Consider the following 22285-nt stretch of genomic DNA (forward strand, 5'->3'; position numbering starts at 1 on the left):
CCTCGGAGCCGTCAAAACAATTGCCTCGAGCGGCAGCCATGATGGATTTAAAGGGGCAGTACCGGCAAGGGAGGCAACCAGAGCGACAGACTGCGGGTGAGTCTTTGAGGGTACTTTGGGGCTTAGCGTTGAGGTCCCACTACCTCTTTTCCGCATTCCGGGACAGATGGACAAAGCCCCACTAGCCGACCTCACACAACTCCAGACAAGCTGAAAAACCCCGCCCCCCGCGAGTCTTCCCGCCCCTCGGCATCCAGAAGGACAGACAGACGGCCTGCCCCGCCCCCTGCGCTACCGACAGACTCATTGACCTCGGCGTTCTCTGACTCCTGGGTACTCGCCCGAGACGCAGAGGTCGGCGGTGCCCCCACACCTCCCCCCATCGCTCCCGCCCGTCTCACTCTGTCCCCACCCTGGGCCCCAGGGTAGGTCGACAGCCGGGAACAGTCCTCGATCGCATGCCCAGGCTGGGAGACCGACTCCCAGCACCGCGTTTCCCTGTGACCCTACAGCCGCTCAGAAGACGTGCTATTCTTTCCTGCATCATCAGGCGTCTGAGAGGCACCCTAAGGTGACTCCTCTCAGAGCCTGTTAGTAGGTGGTTATGACAGAGACAAAGCCATGAAAGTGAATGGGTCAGGAGTGACCAGGTCTGCCTCCTCACCCTTTCCCAGACACGCCCCTTGCCGCAGATCTCAGATCAAGTCTCATTCCCTTCTTGGGGAGAAAAGAGCTCCCTGTGGCCTGGGATGGGAGGTTGGCTTCGGGAAGGAAGAGGGACACTGGTCGCCTTTGAAGGCCTGAGGTAGAGAGAGGGAGGGTGTTTGCCCTGAGTAGGGCTCTGTGCCAGGTCCTCTGGGTGGCTGTGAAGTGGTGAGAGAAGGGGTGGGAAGGCTGGACTTCTGGACTTTGGGCAGGGCAGTTCCTTGTGAGTACCTGGCTACTGAAAGAGTTTCTTCCGGGCTTTGGCCTGAGTGCCACAGGCGAGGGTTGTGCTCCGTGTACCGGTAAGAATACTGGAAATGTGGGAAACAAGGCTCTTTTGAGGAAGTAGGAAGAGAGCCTGACATCTGGGGAAGTAAGGGTTGAAGGCCTAGTGGGGAAAGAAGCAGAGTTTCCTAGGTTTGGAGATGCTGGCCTTGGCTCCGAGGCTGACACATTCTGAACACCCTGAGCGTTCTGGGGCCCTCTCATCTGGGTCCTGCAATGAAGGTTCCTTTCTTCTTCTTGCCCTCTTCCCTGTAACTTTGAATCCTGTACCTTTCCTATTTTCTGAAACCTCTGCACCGTTTTCTTTATATCTCCTGTCTGCTTTAACCCTGTTTCTTTTCAGTGTTTTCCAAACACCCTCTATGTTCCCTGTAGTGCTGTCTCTCCTCTGATTGCTTTTCCTATTCCTGACCCACGCTCTCTTTCCAACAACTTTTCTGTTCTCTTCCTGAGTTCTAAATCCGATTGCTAGATCTCAGCACTTTTGTTCCTTCAATAATCTTTCTTTGTTCAAGTCAGTTCCTCTCCCTCTCTCTTTCCCACAACCTTAGCTTTGCGTTTAGTGTCGTAGGTTCCCTCCCCACTGGTCACTCTCTCTCCAATTAAACCAGAAGGTCACCCATACTCTCTCTTGTCCCTTCCCTTGGGTCCTTACCACCGTTTAACCAAGGTGCTGAGCCTCTCTTTCTTGTCTTTACCCCCGCTGGACTCTGTTGTTTCTCCTCAGCCCAGGCAAGGTCCCCCTGGCCAAGATGTCAGGCCTGGTGTTGGGGCAGCGGGATGAGCCTGCAGGGCACCGGCTCAGCCAGGAGGAGATCCTGGGAAGCACTCGGCTGGTGAGCCAAGGGCTGGAGGCCCTACACAGTGAACATCAGGCTGTCCTGCAGAGTCTATCCCATACCATTGAGTGTCTGCAGCAGGGAGGCCATGAAGAAGGACTGGTGCATGAGAAGGCCCGGCAGCTGCGACGTTCCATGGAAAACATCGAGCTGGGGCTGAGTGAGGCCCAGGTGAGAGGAAGGAAGTGATACCAAGTGGCCCTTCGAGGAGCATTTGTCTGATTGGAGTTTTGGGGTCATTTAGGATTGCCTGATCCTAGATGCTTGCATTCGTTCGTGTAGTAAATATGTATTAGGCCCCTGCTTTGTGCCAGGCACAAGTCTTCTGGGCACTGCAGAAACATCACTGAATGCAATAATCAAAAATCTTTGCCATCTCAGAGCTTACATTCTAGCTGCAGGAGGCAGACAATACACAAATGAGGAAAGGAGTCAAAGAGTGATACTTGCGAAGGAAAAGGGATAAAAATAAAACAGAGAAGGTGACTAGTGGGTACAGAAAGAGGTTACAACTTTAGATATGATGGTCAAAAAAAGTCTTACTGAAAGGTGGCATTTGAGCCACGATTTGAAGATGAGGGAGTGAGTCCTACAATAAATGGGGATGAGCATCTACAGCAGAGTGGGTAGTACCTACAAAGGTCTGGAACTGGAGCATTCCTGGTGAGGCCAGTGAGGGACCAGTATGGCTGCAGTAAGAACAGGTGAGGTGAAGCAAAATAGGAAATGAAGTGCAGGGGCGCCAGGCAGGCTCTGTCATGGAGCGTGAGACTCTCGGTCTCGGGGTCATGAGTTCGAGCCCCACATCGGGTAGAGGGATTACTTAAAAATAAAAAATCTTAAAAGAAAGGAAGAGAAAGAATGAAGGAAAAGAAAAAAGAAGGAGAGAGAAAGAGAGAAAATGAAGTGTAAGGTGTAGCAGGGTTAAGAGCCAAGGGGACAGATCATGTGGAACTCGTGGTTCATCACAAGGACATTGCTTTTACTTTGAATGAAATGAAAGCTATTGGAATACATGTAGCAGAGGCGTGATGTAGTCTGACTTAACATGTTACAAGGACTAGCTGGCTGCTGGGTTGAGCACAGACTCTAAGGAAAAAGGACCGAAACAGAGGCCAGTGAGGAGGCAGTGGTAGTAACCCAGGTGGGAAGTGATGGTGACCTGGCCCAGGGTGGTGGCTCTGAAGGTGGTGAAAAATTGGATTCAGGGTGTATTTTGAAGGTAGCACTCTTGCTGCCCAACCCCGCCTCCTGGCACCTGCCAGTCTTGCTGCCTCCCCGTAGGCTCCCCTCCCACTAAATCCCGGAACACTCTAGTCCAGAGTCGGGCGCTCATGGGATGTGCCCACCTAGGTGATGCTGGCTTTGGCCAGCCACCTGAGCACGGTGGAGTCAGAGAAACAGAAGCTGCGGGCTCAGGTACGGAGGCTGTGTCAGGAGAACCAGTGGCTCCGGGATGAGCTGGCAGGCACCCAGCAGCGGCTCCAGCGCAGCGAACAGGCTGTGGCCCAGCTGGAGGAGGAAAAGAAGCACCTGGAGTTCCTGGGCCAGCTGCGCCAGTATGACGAGGATGGGCACACTGCGGTAAGCGCGCGTCAGCAAGGCTGGCTACTGGGGTAGCTGGGAGTTGCCAGTAGTGGGGGGACAGCTAGGAGTCGCCAGAGACATGGGGGCAACTGGTCATGAGCTGCAGGGACCGGCTGTGCTGCACGACCTGCCCCTACCTGGCCAAATGCCGGTCCTGACACCAACTCCAGAGAGGAGCACGGCTGAAATAGTCTTAACTCATTCGGTCTGCATGTAGTTCCGTGACAGCTGTGTATGCTGGGCACTGCGCACTCTGCTGGGGGTGCAACAGTGACCGAGGCAGACAGAGTTCCTGCTCCCCCAGTTAGAGGTTTTGGGGTTGGGGGAGACACATTAGCACCCGGGCAGTTCCAGCCCAGAATCCTACATGCTCCAACGCGGGAAAGCATAGCACAGTTGAGCAAGACCCTCCTAAAATTTGCTCTCAAAATGTATGAAGTGTAAACCTCACTCAACAGTCAGGTGTTTATCTCTCTGCTGTAGGCAGTGCAAGAGGCTGTGTGGGGGGGAAATGTAAAGAACTATAAGAGAGAATTCCTGTCCTCTCAAGCTCCTAATGAAGCTGCAGGGCCACGGCTTACACATGAGGACACGTGTGTGATGACACAATGTCGTCGACACAATGTGACACTTCGGATGCTCAGTGCTGGATGAGTGGTTCAGTAATGGGAGGAATTCCAAGATTGGTTTGTGGGGACTGGAATGGCCTGAGAAGGATTTGCGGATGAGGTTGTGCACAGGGGTGGGGTAAGATTTGGGTTGGATTTTTTTCATTGTACAGGTTAGGAGTTGGGCTGGATTTCGATGGATGATGAGGGGGAAAGGAGGAGCTTTCTAGACTGGGGAAGGCAATGCGTCAATAGATAAGGCTCCAGGGCTGGAGAGCTGATCTCTCCCAGGAAAAGTGGGATGATTTGCACTGGACACATTGACAAGGGTGGGTGGGAGGCTCGGAGGTGTTTCTGCAAGGCTGATGTGCTCATGGCACAAAGCAAATTTCCCCGTGTGGAAGTGGGTGAGACAGTGAGGGCTGGGCACTGAGTCCAGAGGGAGTGGTGGCAGATCATGGGGAGGAGGCTGAGCTAGACGCTTTGGGTACTCTTTGGGTACGTGTCAATAAGATCAGACACACTCCCTGCCCTCAGGAAAGATAAGACAGACATATAATCAGTGTAAACACACAGGGATCAGCACTGGGCTATAATTATAAGAACTGAGGGGGGGTGGGGAGGTGTGGAGGCTAGAGAATGAGGGTGCTTAGGAAGCTCTCAATGTGAAAGAAGGATATTTACAAACAAGAGCGGGCTGAGATTGGCGGACAGATGCTGGCCTTCCCAGTGGCAGGGACACAAACAAGAGTCTTCTCCACCTGTCAGTGATTTCATGCTTTAGAGGGGCCCTGAAGAGGCTACTGGGGATATCTATGCCTAGCTATGCTGCTTCTTGCCTTCCAGGAGGAGAAGGAGGGTGATGCCACCAAGGATTCCCTGGATGATCTCTTCCCCAATGAGGAGGAAGAAGACTCCAGCAATGGCTGTGAGTCTGCCTTTGGAGTTGGAGGGTAAAGAGGGGCAGCAGAGGGCTGGTCCCAATGTGGCCCCCCCTTGCATACGGGATGCTCACCATCCAGAAATATGTTCTTCAGTTCCCCTGGAGATAGGGTAGAGTCTGGGCTACTGGTTCCATTTCCACAGCCTCCCCATTATTCACCAATATTTATTACACAGTTAATGTGTCTTGAGCCCTATGGTAGGCACTAGGGAGACTGAGTTGAGAATGACAGAGTTCTTGCCTGTAACGAGCTCAAAGTCGAATGGGATGATGACCCTGGAATGAAAGAACATGAGGTCCTCGAGGGAAAGAAGCAGGTCTTTCTTATTATCATATCCCTGACACAGCCCCTGGCTCACTGAGTAAAGTTTGTTGAATGAATGAGTGATTGGGTGAACAAGTGGGGTTGTGAGGGGCACAGGTACCAGGGAGCGGGTGAAGAAATAGCAGTAGAGGTGGGTCTGGGGAGTGGGAGGGCGTGGCAGGGGGTGTGCACAGGCAGGGTTGGGGTGGGGAGGGCAGACCGCAAAGGGGAGAGGAAGTGCCCTGAGGAAGTCTCCTGTTCATTTTCCTGGATGGGTAGTGTCCCGTGGCCAGGGCGCCCAGCACAGTGGATATGAGATCCCAGCGAGGCTGAGGACCCTGCACAACTTGGTGATCCAGTACGCGGCCCAGGGTCGCTATGAGGTGGCCGTGCCACTCTGTAAGCAGGCACTGGAGGACCTGGAGCGCACGTCTGGCCGTGGCCACCCTGATGTTGCAACCATGCTCAACATCCTTGCTCTGGTGTATCGGTGAGTCCTGGCCTCCTCGTCTCCCAGCTCTGCCTCCAGGTTCCCATCTTGATCCACCTTTGGCTCCCATTCCTCCTCTCCAGAGGGCACCTCTTCTCCCTGCTGGGCCTCCCAAGTGAACCCACTCGGGGCCTTCCTCTGTACCAGCACTCTCGTTCTTTCCATACCTTACCCCTTGACCTCAGAGCCGCTCACCTCTCAGATTCTTCGCTTCTCCATTCCCTCCTTTGGGAGGGTCTCTTTCCCTCTCTGTTTCCATCTCTTGCATCCTATAACTGGTCTCCTCTTTGCATGGCAGTGTTCTGGATCCACGTAGAGCTGTGTTGGTGAACTCTCACTGCTCCTCCCTAGGCTTCCTGTCTCCTCGCGGGGGCCCCAACCCTTAAATGTACCTCAGTCATACTGACGGTAAGGAAGGAAAGAGATGACTTGGGGGCAGAGTTCAGGGTAACCCCTGTCACTTCTCTCCTCTTCCAGGGACCAGAATAAGTATAAGGAAGCTGCCCACCTGTTGAATGATGCCCTCAGCATCCGGGAGAGCACCCTGGGCCGGGACCACCCTGCTGTCAGTACTCCTTGTCCTCCTCACCTCCTGCTCTTTTGGCTTCTCTTAGTTTGTTTATCCACTGCCCTCAGCCCACTCACTGTTCAGGGAGTAGCTGTGAGGGCTTCTTTCTTCCAGGCCCTGTCTGCTAAGCCCAGGGGTTCTCAACTCTCTGAGGCACAATGTGTCTTTCTTATAATGAGTATTTTCCTGAAGTGTGATTCATAGACACTGTAACTGACCTACACATACAATTCCAAAAAATGTTGAATGGCACCTTATCATATAAAAATGAGGAAAGTAACAGAATAAAATAATACATAGGATGCATTATAATGAAATGAAAACATGACGTGCTAACAGTTCTATTAAGTCCAACTACAGTAGAAGACATAATACAGCATATAACTTACATATAATATGATATAATACAACTTTAGGTTTAGAACATTGAGAGCAGTAAGACCCTGGATATAAGAAGTACTAAGAAAAAATGACAGGGCAGGGGCACATATCTGACTTAGTCAGAAGAGCGTGCAACTCTTGATTTCGGGGTCTACGCCCCACATTGGAGATTACTAAAAAAATAAATCGGAGATTACTAAAAAAATAAATAAGTAAACTTAAAAAAAAATGACAGAGCAGAAGTATTGGTGGATACAAGATTAAAAACCCATGTCAGACTCAGTAATAACAGGCCAGATTTATTCGTATATGATGAGAAAATGAGCAATGATAGATTGTCACAGTGGAGAAAATGAGAAAAAAGGTATTTTTGCAAACAAGGTATTTTGCAAAATTATGAACATAATTTCTTATGTTGCAACATGTGGTAGGCAAGGGTGATGTAGCTGAGAAAACAGCTCCCCTCTTGCTATCCCGCTAAGGGTCAAGGCTCACGGTGCTCAGACGTCCGGCCGGACACTCCAAAGTTAACAGAGCTATCCCACACACGCAGAACATCTGTACCATCCTTACCTTTCCAAAGGTGATAGTGCCCCCAGTCTTCATGGCCACCAAAAACCACACCAAATCCTGCCTCCAGAAATATCTACAAATCCCCCTAGAGGGCGGTACCACCCCCAGAGAGAATCTTCAGAACCTCCCCCGCCCTCTGGTTAGGCTGGCCCTGGTCCTCTTCCCTTGGGAGTCCTGCAGTGTGGGGCCCTGTTGTGCAGGGGGAGAACCCCCGGATCTCAAGGCATCGATGCTGAGGGGACGGGCCTTTCTTCCCAGGTGGCTGCCACACTCAACAATCTGGCTGTGCTTTATGGCAAAAGGGGCAAATACAAGGAGGCCGAACCACTGTGCCAGCGTGCACTGGAGATTCGAGAAAAGGTGCCCATGTTCTCTCGTTCTTCTCTGATGCTGTGACCCTTCCTCCACCATCTCTCTTCCAGTCTACCCTCCTCCCTCATGTTTTTACTCAACGCTCTTTCTTTGCCTTGTTTCCTCTCATGTCATTCCCTTCCCCTGCTCCCCAGGTGGGTTACACACACATACGGCCGTAGCCATCTGTCACTCCTTTACTCCCTTCCAGGTCCTGGGCACTGACCACCCAGATGTGGCAAAGCAGCTGAACAACCTGGCCCTGTTGTGCCAAAACCAGGGCAAGTATGAGGCCGTGGAGCGCTATTACAGGCGGGCCCTGGCTATCTATGAGGGGCAGCTGGGACCGGACAACCCTAACGTATCCCGGACCAAGAACAACCTGGTAAGGGCATGGAGGGAGGGGAAGGGAAAGCACCCTACTCTGGTATGCTGACCTCGTCACCTTTGTGCCTCTGGGGGGCTGCCTTTGGGGCTGAGGGCTCTGCCTCATTCCAGTGGCAAGGCGAAGTCCCATAGCCTCCTGGGAGCAGAGTGAAGACCCTTGACCCTGCAGCTAGAAAAGAAAGTCTGAGGAGGATCTCTGGGGAAAGTCACAAAGAGACCAAGAGGTGGAAGTCCCTGAGCCCTGCTGAGACGTTGTCTCTGTCCCCTGTTTTTGCCTTTCTGCCCTCAGGCTTCCTGTTACCTGAAACAGGGCAAATATGCTGAGGCTGAGACGCTCTACAAAGAGATTCTGACCCGTGCGCATGTGCAGGAGTTTGGGTCTGTGGATGGTGAGTGGGATGGGCCTGGGGAGGGAGCTACAGGGTGGTGAAGAGATGTAGACCCAGGGCGCCTGGGTGGTGGCTCAGTCAGTTGAGTGTCAGACTCTTGATCTCGGCTCCAGTCTTGATCTCAGGGTCATGAGTTCAAGCCCTACGTTGGGCTCTAGCTGTAGAGCCTACTTAAAAAAAATGCAGACCAAAGGTGAGGGGTTACGCCCTAATGGTTCCCAGGCAGAGCCAGACCCCTTTAGTTCAGCCCCATTGCCCTCTGGCTCCTGGCTCCCCTCTGTACTGTCTAGCTCTGTTATCTAACCTTACCACCCCATGCGTTTATCACTCCTAGATGACCACAAGCCCATCTGGATGCATGCAGAGGAGCGGGAGGAAATGAGCAAAGTGAGTGTGGGGTCCAGCCTGGGGAGCCCCAGGCCACCAGGGTCTCTGGCTTCCTCCTTGCATGAGCCCAGCTCCTTAACTGTTTCCCACCTGACCACCAGCCCCAGATGCCCAGTGCCTTCCCTAGCCCAGCCCACACCATAGCCCCTAGCCATCTCTGTATTTTCAGCTCTGGCTTACCCTCCCCTCTGTTCTGCAGAGCCGGCACCGAGAGGGTGGCACGCCCTACACTGAGTACGGAGGCTGGTACAAGGCCTGCAAAGTGAGCAGGTGAGTGGCCAGTGAGATGCTGGCTTGGCCTCCCACGCCCTCCATCCAAACTCTGAGCCTGGCCTCTGGGACCTTTTCCCCTCATCCCTTTGACCTTCCCTTGGCTCTGCTTCCTTTCTCTCCTGTTTCTCTTCTGAACCCATCCTCACTTTCTTCCCACAGCCCCACAGTGAACACTACTCTGAGAAACCTCGGAGCTCTGTACAGGCGCCAGGGAAAGCTGGAGGCAGCCGAGACCCTAGAAGAATGTGCCCTTCGCTCCCAGAAACAGGTCAGTGACCAGGAGGGGAAGGAGGTCTGGAAGGTAGGTTCTGGGGTTGGGGGATCACCGAGGCTTCTTTAGAGTCTCAGAAGAATGAGAGGCCGAGGAGAAAGCGGGGGAAAGGGAGGTGAGAGTCTCTTGTAGTCGTGGTTGTTTTTAAGTGTGGGTTTTTTTTTTTTTTAAAGATTTATTTATTTATTTATTTGACAGACAGAGATTACAAGTAGGCAGAGAGGCAGGCAGAGAGAGAGGAGGAAGCAGGCTCCCTGCTGAGCAGAGAGCCCGATGCGGGGCTCGATCCCAGGACCCTGGGATCATGACCTGAGCCGAAGGCAGAGGCTTTAACCCACTAAGCCACCCAGGCGCCCCTTTAAGTGTGTTTTTACCCACGCCCTTTATGGTCAGGACTCCAAGTTCAAGGTTCACATCACTAAACGGGACTATTGAAAGGAAATCCATGTCCTTTCACAGTTTGAAGAAGTTACTGAGGAGGGTCATGGGTGGTGTGGGTGAGGGGGTTGAGGTTGAGGGGGCCTGAAGTCAGTCTCTCAAATTGTGGGTCATGACTCATTAGTCGTTCTTTTTTTTTTTTTTTTTAAGATTTTAAAAATTTATTTGACAGAGAGAGAGACAGTGAGAGAGGCAACACAAGCAGGGGGAGTGGGAGAGGGAGAAACAGGCTCCCCGCTGAGCAGGAAGCGTGATGCGGGGCTCGATCCTAGAACCCTGGAATCATGACTGAGCCAAAGGCAGATGCTTAACGACTGAGCCACCCATGTGCCCCTCATTAGTGGGTCTTGAAATCAATTCAGTGTGGCCATAGTGAAAATGGATATCTGTTTGCAAGTAGGAATGCATTGCAAAGAGAAGAGGCGACTATTTTCCAGTATGTGCGTACTAGGATATCACAAGGAAAAATGTCTCCCCTGTTGGGGCTGATGGTAAAAAAAAAAGTTTGAAAGCTCCAGCCTGGGGAGTTAAGGAGTGCAGATTCCCAGCACCTACCTTTTCCTTCCAGGGCACTGACCCTATCAGCCAAACCAAGGTGGCCCAGCTGCTTGGGGAAGGTGACAGTGGAAGGACCTCTCAGGAGGGCCCTGGGGGCAGCGTGAAGTTTGAGGGAGGTGAAGACGCTTCTGTGGCCGTGGAATGGTCAGGGGTAAGTCTCATTATTGCCCCTTGATCTCTCAGGCTCCCTCCTGCTGGTGTGATGGGGAGAGGCTCTGGGCCTGCCCAGGTGTGACATGAGAGCATGTAGTCCACATTCCAGTTCAGTTTGTCCCACCCTCGCAAGGGGGTAGTCAAGCCATTATTGATAAGGCTTTTTTTTAACTTTTTCTTTTTTTAAATTTTATTTATTTATTTTTTAGAGAGAGAGCATGAGCAGGGGGAGTGGCAGGCAGAGGGAGAGGCAAGTTCCCTGACGAGCAAGGAGCCTGGTGCCGGACTTGATCCCAGGATGCTGGGATCATGACCTGATCCAAAAGCAGACGTTTAACCATCTGAGACACCCAGGAGTCCCTATGGTTCTTGATTTCTTAATTTCTTTTTTTTTTTAAGATTTTATTTATTTATTTGACAGAGATCACAAGTAGGCAGAGAGGCAGGCAGAGAGAGAGAGGAAGGGAAGCAGGCTCCCTGCTGAGCAGAGCCCCATGCGGGCTCCATCCCAGGATCCTGGGATCATGACCTGAGCCAAAGGCAGAGGCTTTTTTTTTTTTTTTTTAAAGATTTTATTTATTTACTTGACAGACAGAGATCACAAGTAGGCGGAGAGGCAGGCAGAGAGAGAGGAGAAAACAGGCTCTCCACGGAGCAGAGAGCCCGACGCGGGGCTCGATCCCAGGATTCTGGGATCACGACCCGAGCTAAAGGCAAAGGCCTTAACCCACTGAGCCACCCAGGTGCCCCTGGGTTCTTGATTTCAATCATGAGGCTTTTGGGGGAGGTGGGATGTGTGCAGGATAAATGGGAACAGTAGACTTGGAAGCCTGTCTGCATGGGCTCCCCTTAGCTTCTGTGCCCCATCCCTCTCTGCCAGGATGGCAGTGGGACCCTGCAGAGGAGTGGTTCTCTGGGCAAGATCCGGGACGTGCTTCGTAGAAGCAGCGAACTCCTGGTGCGGAAACTCCAGGGGACTGAGCCTCGGCCCTCCAGGTACACAGTGAGACTGAGAGATGGTAAAGCAGATCAGTAAGCCCTTGCCTCCGACTCCTCTTGGCCCCCCATCTCTGGAGAAGTGTCTTGGAGAGAACCCTGGAGGAGGTTGATGGGATGGCCCTGGGGAAAGAGTTTGGGAAAGATGGGTGCCCCTGGGGTTGGGAGAGGTGCTGAGGAGATGCCGGTTACTGATGAAGTTAAGAGAATGTGCATGTGTGTGCGTTGGGTGGGGGGTTGTCAGATGGTGAGGAGGCTGTGATTTGATGCGTACAGCAATGCATGAGGGGCCCACAGTGTTAGGACCTCTAACAGGAAAGAGAGGGGGCCTCAGTTCTTTCTTTTTGCACTGCAGCAGCAACATGAAGCGGGCAGCCTCCTTAAACTATCTGAATCAGCCCAGTGCAGCACCCTTCCAGGTGAGAGAAGAGCACATGGGTGGGTGAGCAAAAAAGGGGAGCCATGGGGCCAGTGCCGCAGGAGCTAGGGAAGAGGAGAGAGTCTTCTGGGGTGAAGACTAAGCCAGGGAACTGGAGTTGGGTAGAAGAGAATCACGCAGACACCTTGTTGGGGTGGTGACCACTACGGGACATTGTGGGCCAGAGATGGAAGTGAGTAAATTAATCAGGAAGGAAACAGGAGTTGATATTCTCTAAACTGGTACTTTGGAATTACAGATAATTCAAGAATCATTGGGGATACCAACTGCTCTTCCTCCTGCAGCCACTGTATTCTCCACCTTGGGGACTCAGTGGCAGATGAGAAGGGAAAAAGAAAAAAAAAGTATTAAGTCATCTATATCTGAGACAGCAGTAACGACATGTTAATGGCAACTGGCCATTTGTATCAACACATTCAGAGTATAGGATATAGGCTGATATTCATGTTGCTCTTTCAAGCACTCTCTCCACCAGATCATGGCTTTCTTCTTCTTCTTTTTTAAATTTAAATTTTTATTATTATTTTTTAAAGAATTTATTTATTTGTTAGAGAGAGAGAGAGCGCACACACAAGCAGGCAGAGTGGCAGGCAGAGATGGAGAGAGAAGCAGGCTCCCTATTGAGCAAGGAGCCTGATTCAGGACTCAATCCCAGGACCCTGGGATCATGGCCTGAGCTGAAGGCAGCGGCTTAACCGATTGAGCCACCCAGGCATCCCTTCTTTTCTTTTTTTTTTTAAGATTTTATTTATTTATTTCACGGGGGGAGATGGAGAAGCAGGCTTCCCGCTGAGCAGGGGGCCCACTGTGGGGCTGGATCTCAGGACGCTGGGATCATGACCCAAGCCAAGGCAGACGCTTAAGGACTGAGCCACCCAGGCGCCCTTAGATAATGGCCTTCTTGAACATCCTAGCAAAGGCCAAAACTACACAGAGCCCCAGAGCTTGAGATTGAAGTTCCAGGCTCCATCCTAGCTCTAGAGACAGACTTCAGTCACAGTCACGTAATGGGTAGACTCCAGGGGACAGTCTTTGGGAAGCCGAGGTCCCTGGTCTGATGGCATGGTGTTGTCTGTTTCAGGTCTCCCGGGGCCTCAGTGCCAGCACTACGGATCTCTCTTCAAGCAGCTGACATTCAACCCACCCCCCGAGGTCTGCTGGGTCTCCCCCCACAGCCCTCTCAGCATTCCCTATTGCTCCTGGCTCTTCCAGTCCCAAGGTGGGACAGGGAAGGGAGAGCAGTTAACCAGAAGATTGCTGCTGCCCTTAGGGTCTTGGCTCCCTCCTCAGGAATTCCCCTCAGGAAGGACCCTCAGGACACCCTCTCCTCATAGTCCTCTAGAGTAGCTAGCTCTGAGGCCCCCAAGATGCTTAAGGAGCGGGCATGCATCTCAGAGATGGAGCCTGCTGCTGGCTTTTCAGTCAGAGGGTTTGGAGCTGGCCAGCCAAGCTGCCTTGCTCTGGCCTCTCTTGTTCCCTCTGCTGCCTCACTTCAGGTCCGTGTATTTCACTTTTCTTAAATAAAAGAATCAGGTAACCGTTTTGCCACTTGAGTCCTGACCGAAGAGGGTAGGGAGCAAGGGTTGTGTTGGGGCCCTTCACAGAAGGGCAAGGGACAGTGATGGATGGGGCAACAAGAGAAGTGTTGATTCTTGGATCTCTCCTCTCTTCCTTCCTCTGTTTGTATCCTCTGCGGCAGGGCCTGCAGGAAGGCATCTGGGGGATGGGGGAGGAGGCCCACAACCCCAAGGAGAAGGTGCTATGGACTGGGTTGTCAGGGACATGTGGTGGCCATGTGGCAGGACCCTGGAGTCCTGGCGCCACTGCTCCCGGCCTGTGAGGCCCTCTGTGGCTGCCCCTCCTCCTCCCAGCTGCTTGGGGGAAGGGAGGTCTAAGCGGGCCTGGGGGGCCCTCCGGAGCCAGAGGGGGATGAGGCACTCACTATCCATCCCCTCTCAGCATATCCTGGAGGCCTGAGCAGCAGCTGGGGCCCATCTTCTAAAGCTTGACTCCTCCTGACCCGCCTCCTACACCCCTTGCTGCTTTCACAACAAAGAAAGAATGTGGGGGTGGTGGCGCTGGGGGTGGGGGGGTGCCTGGAACAAGGGCTGTGCAGGGCCTCCCCACAGCTGGAGACTTGGCCATGCCCTGCAGCCCAGACTGCCTGGAGATGGACTTGGGATAAATTTGTCAGTTTAACAGCCTTCAGCCAGGCATTCAGAGCCCAGTCTGTTTCTACCTTTGGGTTCAGATTGGTCCAGCCAAACCAGACCCCAGCCGTGCACCAGTCCCTCACTTCTCCAGGCTGTATCTCTCCTGGGGTTCTTCAGTAACTCCAGGTTACCTTGCTTGGGGGACATCAAGGACACCCTTCTGTTCTAGGTCTCCCTCAGGATTTTAGGTCGTTGAGAAGTGAGCCAGAGCCCACCTTTTCCCCTTTCTACCCAGAGAATTTGGAGGGAACAGTTGCCCAGAGCCCCCGGGAAGGCGCAGAACCATCCTCCGCAGGGGCCACTAAAGTCACTTTGGTTCCCCAAGTCCCTGCAGAATGGACGGTAGGCACAGCCTATGCTGCCCTACCTCGCTCAGGTCCCCGCACTCCCCAGGGCCTCCCTCCCTCTGTCCCCTATCCATCTCCAGACCCCTCCCCCTACTGCGAGCTCCTCCCCGCCACGACGGGGAGGGGGCGTCGAAGGGGCGGGACGCCGCGCGGCGGCCGGCGGGGAGGGGGCGTCGCGGGGCGGGGGCGTCGCGGGGCGGGGCCTGGCGGCGGCGGCGGCGACGACGGCAGCGGCGACGGTGGCGGCGGCGCGCGAGGGCTCGGAGGTACCAGCGGCGCGCGCGGGTCCGGCTCGGGACGCCTCGGGCTCGGGCTTTGGCTGCGGCTGCTGCAGCGGCGCCCGCCCTCCGGTGCGCTCGGCCTCCCGGGCCCGCCGCGGAGCGCAGTTCGAACGCCCGCCGAGCGCCGGCCGGGTCCTCCTCCTGAGCCTGCCGCGATGGCAGCTGCGCCGGGAACCCCAAGCAGTCTCCGCCGGCTGCCCCTGCTCAGCGTCCTGCTGTTGCCGCTGCTGGGCGGTGAGTCGCGGCGAGCTGCGGGGACGGGGCTCGGGGAGCGCGGGAGCCCCGCGGGCAAAAGGGGGCACGAGGAGGCGGCTTTGGGCAGCTGGGCCGGGCGAGACACCCTGGAGTGGTGGAGAGGCTGGTGGCAGGCGCGAAGTCCCGGCGCCCGGGGTGGCGAAGCCCCGGCGGACTCGCCCCCTTGGATTCGCCCGGGCCCCTCTCCCTTGGCGCTAGCGAGGACGCGTTTCCACCCGCCACGGAGTTTTCTCTGTCTGAGCGGAGAGTTTGCTCGGGAACTGCCGGGAGTTGCTGGCTCCCGGGCTCCGCTGGGGAGTTTCTCTTCGGGAGGGAAACGACTCTGTCCCTACTTTAGGGGGGCGCGATGCGGTGGCTGGTGGGGGGATGGAGTCCCCCCAGCAGTCTCAGCCTAGGTGAAGGAGGCCGGCCTGGGGCCGGATGCGGGACCGACCTGCGCCGCGCGGAGCGCGGAGCTTTGTTACCTACGCCGGCCAGGCGCTCCCGGCTTCCCTTCTCCAAGTTCCCGGAGCCAGGCTGGGACCCTGATGACCCTGCTAGTGCGGGCAGGAGAAAGGGAAAAATAGGGCCCGCCCCGTCTCCTCCAGCTCTTGGGCCTGAGCCCGGAGCCCCGAGCCCGGAGCCCACTCCCAGTCGGGTCGAATCTGGGGAGCAGGGAGTCCGAGGCTGTCGTGGTGAGTAATGTGTGAAGGCCGCTGCCAAAATCGGGCATGGCCGGCCTGCAAAGGTGCGGACGGGGTTGGTTCCGCTCCTTCCTGGGTTTCCATCCCGTCTCTCCTCACGGAGGAAGGAAAATCTCTCATTCTGCGGGCAGAAAGGCAAAAAGAGTTCATTTTGCGCTTTATTGGAGGGCCTTGGCGTTTTGATGAGGGTGTGGCTTGTATCTACGGGGCAGACAGGACCCGAACCCCCCCCCCCCCCCCGCCATCCCCCACCTTTATTTCCTGGCTTGGTCACACCTGAGAGTCACCACTGAGGTGTTGAAGTGCTTTACAGGAAAGCACCAAGCTACCTGCACACCACAAACGGCCTGGACTGGAAATATGCAACCCCCCCCCCCAAAAAAAAAGAAAAAGAAACCCATAACACAAAATCTTTGGTGATGATCCTGGCAGCAGCCCTTTTTGTAGGAATCTGCCCAGGACACCTGGTCCTAGCTTATCACTTTTCCTCTTTCTTGGAAGAGTGTCTATAGGGCGGGTGGGGGTAGAGAATTGCCTTTTCTGACATCTCCCTGGCTGCCAGCTGTTGAGGGATTTTGGTGGTGATGGAATCAACATCTCCCCCAGCCCTAGTTTAAAAGGAGAGGTAAGAACAAGTTCCCAGGATTCATAGGAGGTGTTTCTGGAGCTGCCCTGTGTTCCTTGTGATGTGTAGGGTGGTTATTGCTCATGGCAGGACCCACATCTGCTCCCAGAGGAAGTCTGAAAGTTTTTTTGTGCAGCCAGGATGGGGTGGGGGCAGCCATATGGACGAGCACCCCCAGCTCACAGGCTTCCTGGATTGGTGGCTGTTGGGCTTTGGGTGAGTGGGTCGCCTGATACGGCTATCTTCATTGCTGATGTTTAGAGCTCTGGAGTCAAGGGGAAATTCTGGTGGAGACTGGGTCCTTGTTAGTCAACAAATACAAAATTCCTAAATTCCTTCCGTGAGAAGACAACTCTGATGTTAATTGATGTTAATCCGATGACGGGTGTTTAAGTGGAGAGAGAGGGGGCGTCCTGTGTGTGAGGGGGGGTGGTTAGGGCAGGCTGGCGGCTTGGGACTGGAAGTCTGCAATCTCTTCTGGGGGTAGGGAGGTGTCTTGTGTTCAACAAAGGAACATTTGAATGAGAGCCTTAAATCAGTTCCACCAAGTGTGTCCTGGTGTGGAACCTGTCCGTGTGCTGTAAGCAATTTCAGCCAAGGCCGAGGCGCCTGCTGTCTTCTAGTGAAATCCGGGACTCAACCCACCCCCGGACGGCATGACTTCAGGGGGCAACGATTTTTTAATAGATTACAGTAGATTTTTCCATCTCATTGTTTAACTGTGTAATTAACTGGCGTTTTAGTGAGACCCTGCTGTTAATAAGGCCAGAGTGAGGGACCGAGGCTAGCTTGGTTTGTGGATTAGACCATTTTGAAGTTTGGATAATTATGCTGTAAATGGCTGAGTAGCTTTCCAAACTTTGAGATTCCTGTCGACATAAATACCGTGGAGGCGGGAGGAGAGGGCTTGACTTTGGAAATCTGGGATTCTTAGCCCCAGCTGTTTGCATGGTTGGTTGTGGTCACTACCCATTCCTCTTCCCATCCCCCCACTCTCTGGGTTCTTCCTTCCAGGTTCTTGTGTCTCTGGGGAGATTGAGTTGTCACAGTAAGAGCTAGGCTGCCCTGCAGATTCCTTGAGGCTCTGCAGCCTGTCATTCAGACCTGGGTGTTGCTTTTTATCAGTGATGGGTTTCCTCAGTCCGTTGGGACCAGGAAGGACACGGGTAATCTCTGTACTTGGCTTGCTGAAGGATCTAGTCACACTCCTGGAGTTCAGAGCAGGGCTGAGTGGTGGAAAGAGCTCAGGCTGTGGAGAAGAGCAACTCAAACTTTGACAGGCCCCATGGCCCTGGGCAAATTTCTTGACCTCCCAGTTTGCCTATTCTGAAGAGACTTCCCAGAGTTGTGCGAAGGATTAAATGTAATGAAGTCTATACAGGGCCCTTTTCTTGTTCTTCCGTCTCCTGGGATAGGCTTCCCACATATGTTTCCAGCCTTACAGTTACCTCCAACAGGAAACATTTTCCACCTACTGGAGCCTTCCATTGCTACCCGAGTCAATTTCCCTTCCCCTGAGATAGGCGTGGTTTCTCAGCCCTTTCTTTCCTCTCCAGCCAGTCCTTGGTATGTGTTGCCTGGCCCATCTCTGGCTCAGCCCCACTTCCTCCCCAAAGCTGTCCCGTTCTCCTGCCAGAAAGATGCCTGTAGGACTTTCGGACTTTGTCATTCTTAGGACACTAACCTATTTTTGTCCCATTTGAGTTTTAACTAAAGCGCTCCCCCCTTGCGGAATTCCTTACAGTATCACTTATGATGGGTCCTTCTCAAGGTTTATTGAAAAGGTGAGTGAACTTTTTGGGCACAGGGCAGAGTAATCAAGGGCAAAGGTAAACATTCCCTTTGCCTTCTAGCTGTCAGGGGTCTTTTGTGTCCCTTTTAGCTCCTCTAGGTTGGGGCTGCCTGTTGTTCCTCCTTGTGCCTGCTCTACCGTGACTGTATCAAGGGACCAGACCTTCCTTCCCTGTTTCTGGGCTGCCTGTTCACTGTGGTGGTTTTCTGAGTTTGATGTGGCAGGGCTTCCGGCCTTCTCCAAGAGTTCTGGGCCTGGCAAGCCCATGTACATAGGAAGCTGACCTGTCTTGGAGGGCCACACTTCGAAAATGGTGAGCTGTGTAGGGGCCACTCAAAATAAGGTCCACAGAAAAGTGGCATCAACATTCCCTGGGCGCACAAGGAGAAACCTAGTCTGCATTGAATAAGCTACCCAGGTGACTACACCCCAAAGTTCCAGGAGTCCTGGGCGCCTGTGCTCTCCCTCTCTCGTTCTCTCTCTCTCTCTTTTTAAAAGACTTTATTTATTTATTTGAAAAAGAATGAGCAGTAGGGAGGGGCAGAGGAAGCAGGCTCTCCCACTGAGCAGGAAGCCTGATTCAGGGCTCCTTCCCAGGACCCGGAGAGCATGACCTGAGCCAAAGGAAGATACTTAACCATCTGAGTCACCCAGGTGCCCGAAATCCTGGTCTCCTTATACAGAAACTTGAGGGGTAGAGCTTTCAAATTAGGGGCCCTAGATCTTGCACAGTATTTGAAGATTTACCTTAACTAACTTTTAATTCATGTATACACTCTTTCGTGTGATGTCTGCATGTAAAAATTGCCTCACCGTGTCAAAAAAAAAAATCACCTCCCTTTGGGTTGAACTTGATTTAGATTTTGTCAGGAAGCTTGTCCATTAAACGTGGGACTCTAGAAGGTACGCAGCATTTGGTGACTTGTTCACTTCCTCTTGGAGCCTCTGGTTTTCCTCGAGGCGCCTATGCTCGTTTTATAATGAAGGGCAGTGGAGAAATTGGACTTGTGAGGCAGAAATTTGGTCGGCAGAGGACTTTTCAGGAATACATTTGACTCATAATGTCTCTGCTGGGCTCTGGCGGCTGTACCGTTGTTAAATCTTTGGAAGACTTTATATTTCGGAGCGAGGGGGTGTATGTGAGTTTGTGTTTAAGTTGGAGGAGCTTCCGTGAGACTCATCTGGGATGGATGTTGGCCGGTTCAGACTCTAATATTTGAGCCAAGAGCGGTTTGGGGCCAGGGATTCGGTCTTTGGTGTTCTCTTGATGGAAGAAAGGGTCATTGAGCATGGTTGGGTGCCCTAGCCTCTGTTCCCTGAGCCTCTCTCTGCTGTCCCTAACCTCAGTAGCACGTGCCCCTGGTGCTGCCCTTGGCAGAGACATACTGTGGGGTTATAGGCTCAGGGCCACGCTTGCTGGCGCTCGCCTTGCCTTCGAGCTCCCTGCCTGCCTCCCTCCTGGATTCCTGCTCAGCCCACCCCTCCTCCAATCTCCTGGTCCTCTAGTCCCTGACACTGCTGCGGAAGTTTTGCCGTAGTGACCGGCTGAGAGTGCCGTCTTGGGGTTCTCCGAGTTCACCACAGAGTGCACACAGGGCCCTGCCGAGCCCCCGGCGCTTCGTGGGGAGCTGGCATGGGAGTGGCTACAGCTAATCCGTGGTTTGAGGAAGCCCTCTGTAGTATGTCACTTTTTCCATCCTCTTCTCTGTGTTTAGGCCATTTCCCTCCCAGTAACGCCGCCCAAGTAGCAATGGGGCAGGGAGGAAGCTTTGTTGGAAGGCCAGATACACACAGGCGCCTTTCCCCTCTTGCAGCTGAGGTTGGGGTCACCAGACTCCGGGAAAAGGATACACAGGTGAGTGGAACACAGTCGACCGGGTGTCCTGCCAATTCCAAGCTCCTGCCACACAGAAGCTTAGACCCTGATGAGCAAGGATATGCATTTGCTGGTTTGGGTGGGTCTTTAATGTGGGGTAGGGATTTCGAGTTACGTGTTAGGAAGATGTGAATCTATGGTCCAAAGACCATCAGGTAATACTGTGGAAAGGCTGGTAACCGGAGGACCCATTTAAAATTGGAGTTGTCTGGGCCTGGCTGCAGACCTGCCCATCAGAATCTTCGGGGAAGGAGGCAGAAAAGGTATTTCACTGTCTCGTTTATTAGATTCTGTCTCAGATTTTGAATAGTCAGTCCCGTCACAGTTCAAGCTCAGAAGGAAACTGAGTTTTAAAATTGTTTCCCAGGAAAAGTAGAACAAAACAAAATTGCTTCCCGGGAGAGTCTTACTGATGTTCAGGTTTGAGAACCATTGGGTTTCCATAAGAGCTGTGTCCGTTAAAGTGGAGGTGTGGTGTTGAGAAAGGTTGGTGTTGGTCTGGAGGGGCTTAGGATGGGATCAGTCCAAAGCGTCCTCGAGGGTCGTCTGTAGGGGAAGTGTCTCAGTTGGGGCAGGAGGCAGGAAGGAGACATGACAGAGAGATGGGAATCACATGAAGTGTAGTAAAAGACGGCACTTGGTAAAATGCTAAATAGGCCATTCTAGAATGTGTAGGACAGTAAGTCCATGACACAGGAGCAAACAGGGAGGGGAAGGGCTTCAGAGGGAAGAGAGAATTGAATTGCTCATAGATGTAGGCTGCGGTGATGGATCAGAATGACATAAAGGCGTTGGACCAGGAGTCTGAAAACGTGGCTGGCTCTTGTCTAACATCACACCCACCAGTGCATGATAGAGGAGGAGAAGACATTTGTGGTCCCATGACACCTGCTTTTCTGTATCCTGGACCTGGCTTAATTGCTGCTTAGCCCTATGACCCTGAGCTGGTTAGTTAACCTTTTGAACCTCAGTTTCCTCATCTGCAAGGTACAAGTGCCGCTGATTGCTCCCTTGTCCACCTCCAGAAAGTTCAAGGTCGTGTTCCCCCTGGAGATGGTTGACCCAGGGGTGTAGCCTCTCTGGCCAGCCCTCATGTCTCTTCCCAGAGGCTACCCGGACCCTTTGTCTCCTTTTAGGGCATCAGCCTTTCTTTCCAGTCCTCAATCTCTAGAATGGTTTGCAAGAGCTTGCCAGAGTTATTTTGGACCGGCAGCTTTAGAAATGGTTTCCTCATTTGGGAGCACAGTATTCCAACAGCATCTCGGAAAGGTGGGCACAAGCTCTTTGCATTTCCTGGTGAGACCTCTTCTCCCTCTGTCCTAGCAGATTCTCCCAGAGTGATCACTGCTGGTTCGGGGCCACCGTCTCCCTGGGCGTGCGGATGTTCTTCTAGGGAGTGGGTGGTAAGCTGTGTTTCGTGCAGCCTTGGCTGACTTAGAATATCCAGGGGAGGGGATTCTGTGATCATGGGATGGCTGTGGGGTTTCCCCGGTCACTCTGGATAGTTTGTGCGACCTTCTGTCAATACTGTAGGGAGGTTCCCGAGGTGTGGCATGGTCAGGGATGGACGGCTCTCTCCCTGGGTGGTTAAGGAGGCCCGAGTGGGCAGTAGCATGCACTGCCTCCGCTCCAGGAGATACACTGGCTCCTTTTGCCCCTTCTGGGGTGCCGTTGGTGAGGCAGTGAGGAGAATGATGGGTCTGTTTGGGGGATGGCTGAGATGTCCCAGCAGCTAGCTCATAGAATGCCTTTGTGCAAATTAGAAATAGGTGCCCTTCCTCCAAGTGAATGCAACCCTGCATTCACTTGGGCAGTATTTCAGTATTCACAGTATTCACAGGGCAGTATTTCAGTATTAACACCTTGGCTGGGTATCTTGAGTAGTGCACAACCTATACAATCATATATGGCCATCCCATTGGAATGAGTGGCTCTTTGCTTCTCTGCTGATGGGCCAAGATGATTTTGGTGAACTCTAGTCTAATATTATGTTTTAGATGAGTTATTTTCTCTACTATTCACCTGCCTCCTGTGGTGGTCGGCTGGAGCATTGCTGTTCATCCTATACTGTAGGAGAAACCTGAGAGGCTGAGGCCCCAGTGCTGTACCTGCTTGGCATATATGTCTGTAGCTGCTGGGATCTTGGTCTGTTTCTGGTCTCCTCCCCCCACTGGAGGATTTTACTGCCTTGCACATGCAGGCTTCTAAAGCCTTATGTAATAATAAGGAAGCCTGGCTGAGACTTCAGGGAAGCGGGGCTGCTCAGAGTTTCTTCCACATCTCATTAA

At 53.2% G+C, this 22285-nt stretch overlaps 2 protein-coding genes across 5 annotated transcripts in view; both read left to right on the forward strand.

Annotated features, from left to right (window-relative positions):
- The first annotated feature begins 40 nt into the window (after positions 1-40).
- KLC4 (kinesin light chain 4) lies at positions 41-13587 on the forward strand. The gene is made up of 16 exons (XM_080806493.1): positions 41-96; positions 1718-2000; positions 3183-3413; positions 4871-4952; positions 5551-5761; positions 6239-6326; positions 7542-7643; positions 7846-8019; positions 8311-8410; positions 8745-8797; positions 8997-9067; positions 9230-9338; positions 10348-10488; positions 11371-11486; positions 11842-11905; positions 13007-13587. Exons 2-16 carry the CDS (start codon positions 1743-1745, stop codon positions 13055-13057), a joined length of 1851 nt encoding a protein of 616 aa, XP_080662619.1. The 5' UTR covers positions 41-96; positions 1718-1742; the 3' UTR covers positions 13058-13587.
- Positions 13588-14921: 1334 nt separating this feature from the next.
- PTK7 (protein tyrosine kinase 7 (inactive)) overlaps positions 14922-22285 on the forward strand; it is a gene marked incomplete at its 5' end in the record, with an annotated part of 63304 nt that continues 55940 nt past the window's right edge. For all 4 annotated transcript variants that reach the window (XM_080806145.1, XM_080806147.1, XM_080806146.1 and 1 more), the window contains one exon: positions 14922-15000. In XM_080806145.1, the coding sequence (XP_080662271.1) occupies positions 14922-15000 (79 nt within the window). The remainder of the gene's footprint in view (positions 15001-22285) is intronic.

This window comes from Martes martes (genome assembly GCF_963455335.1).
Source record: "Martes martes genome assembly, chromosome: 6".
Classification (NCBI taxonomy): Eukaryota; Metazoa; Chordata; class Mammalia; order Carnivora; family Mustelidae; genus Martes; species Martes martes.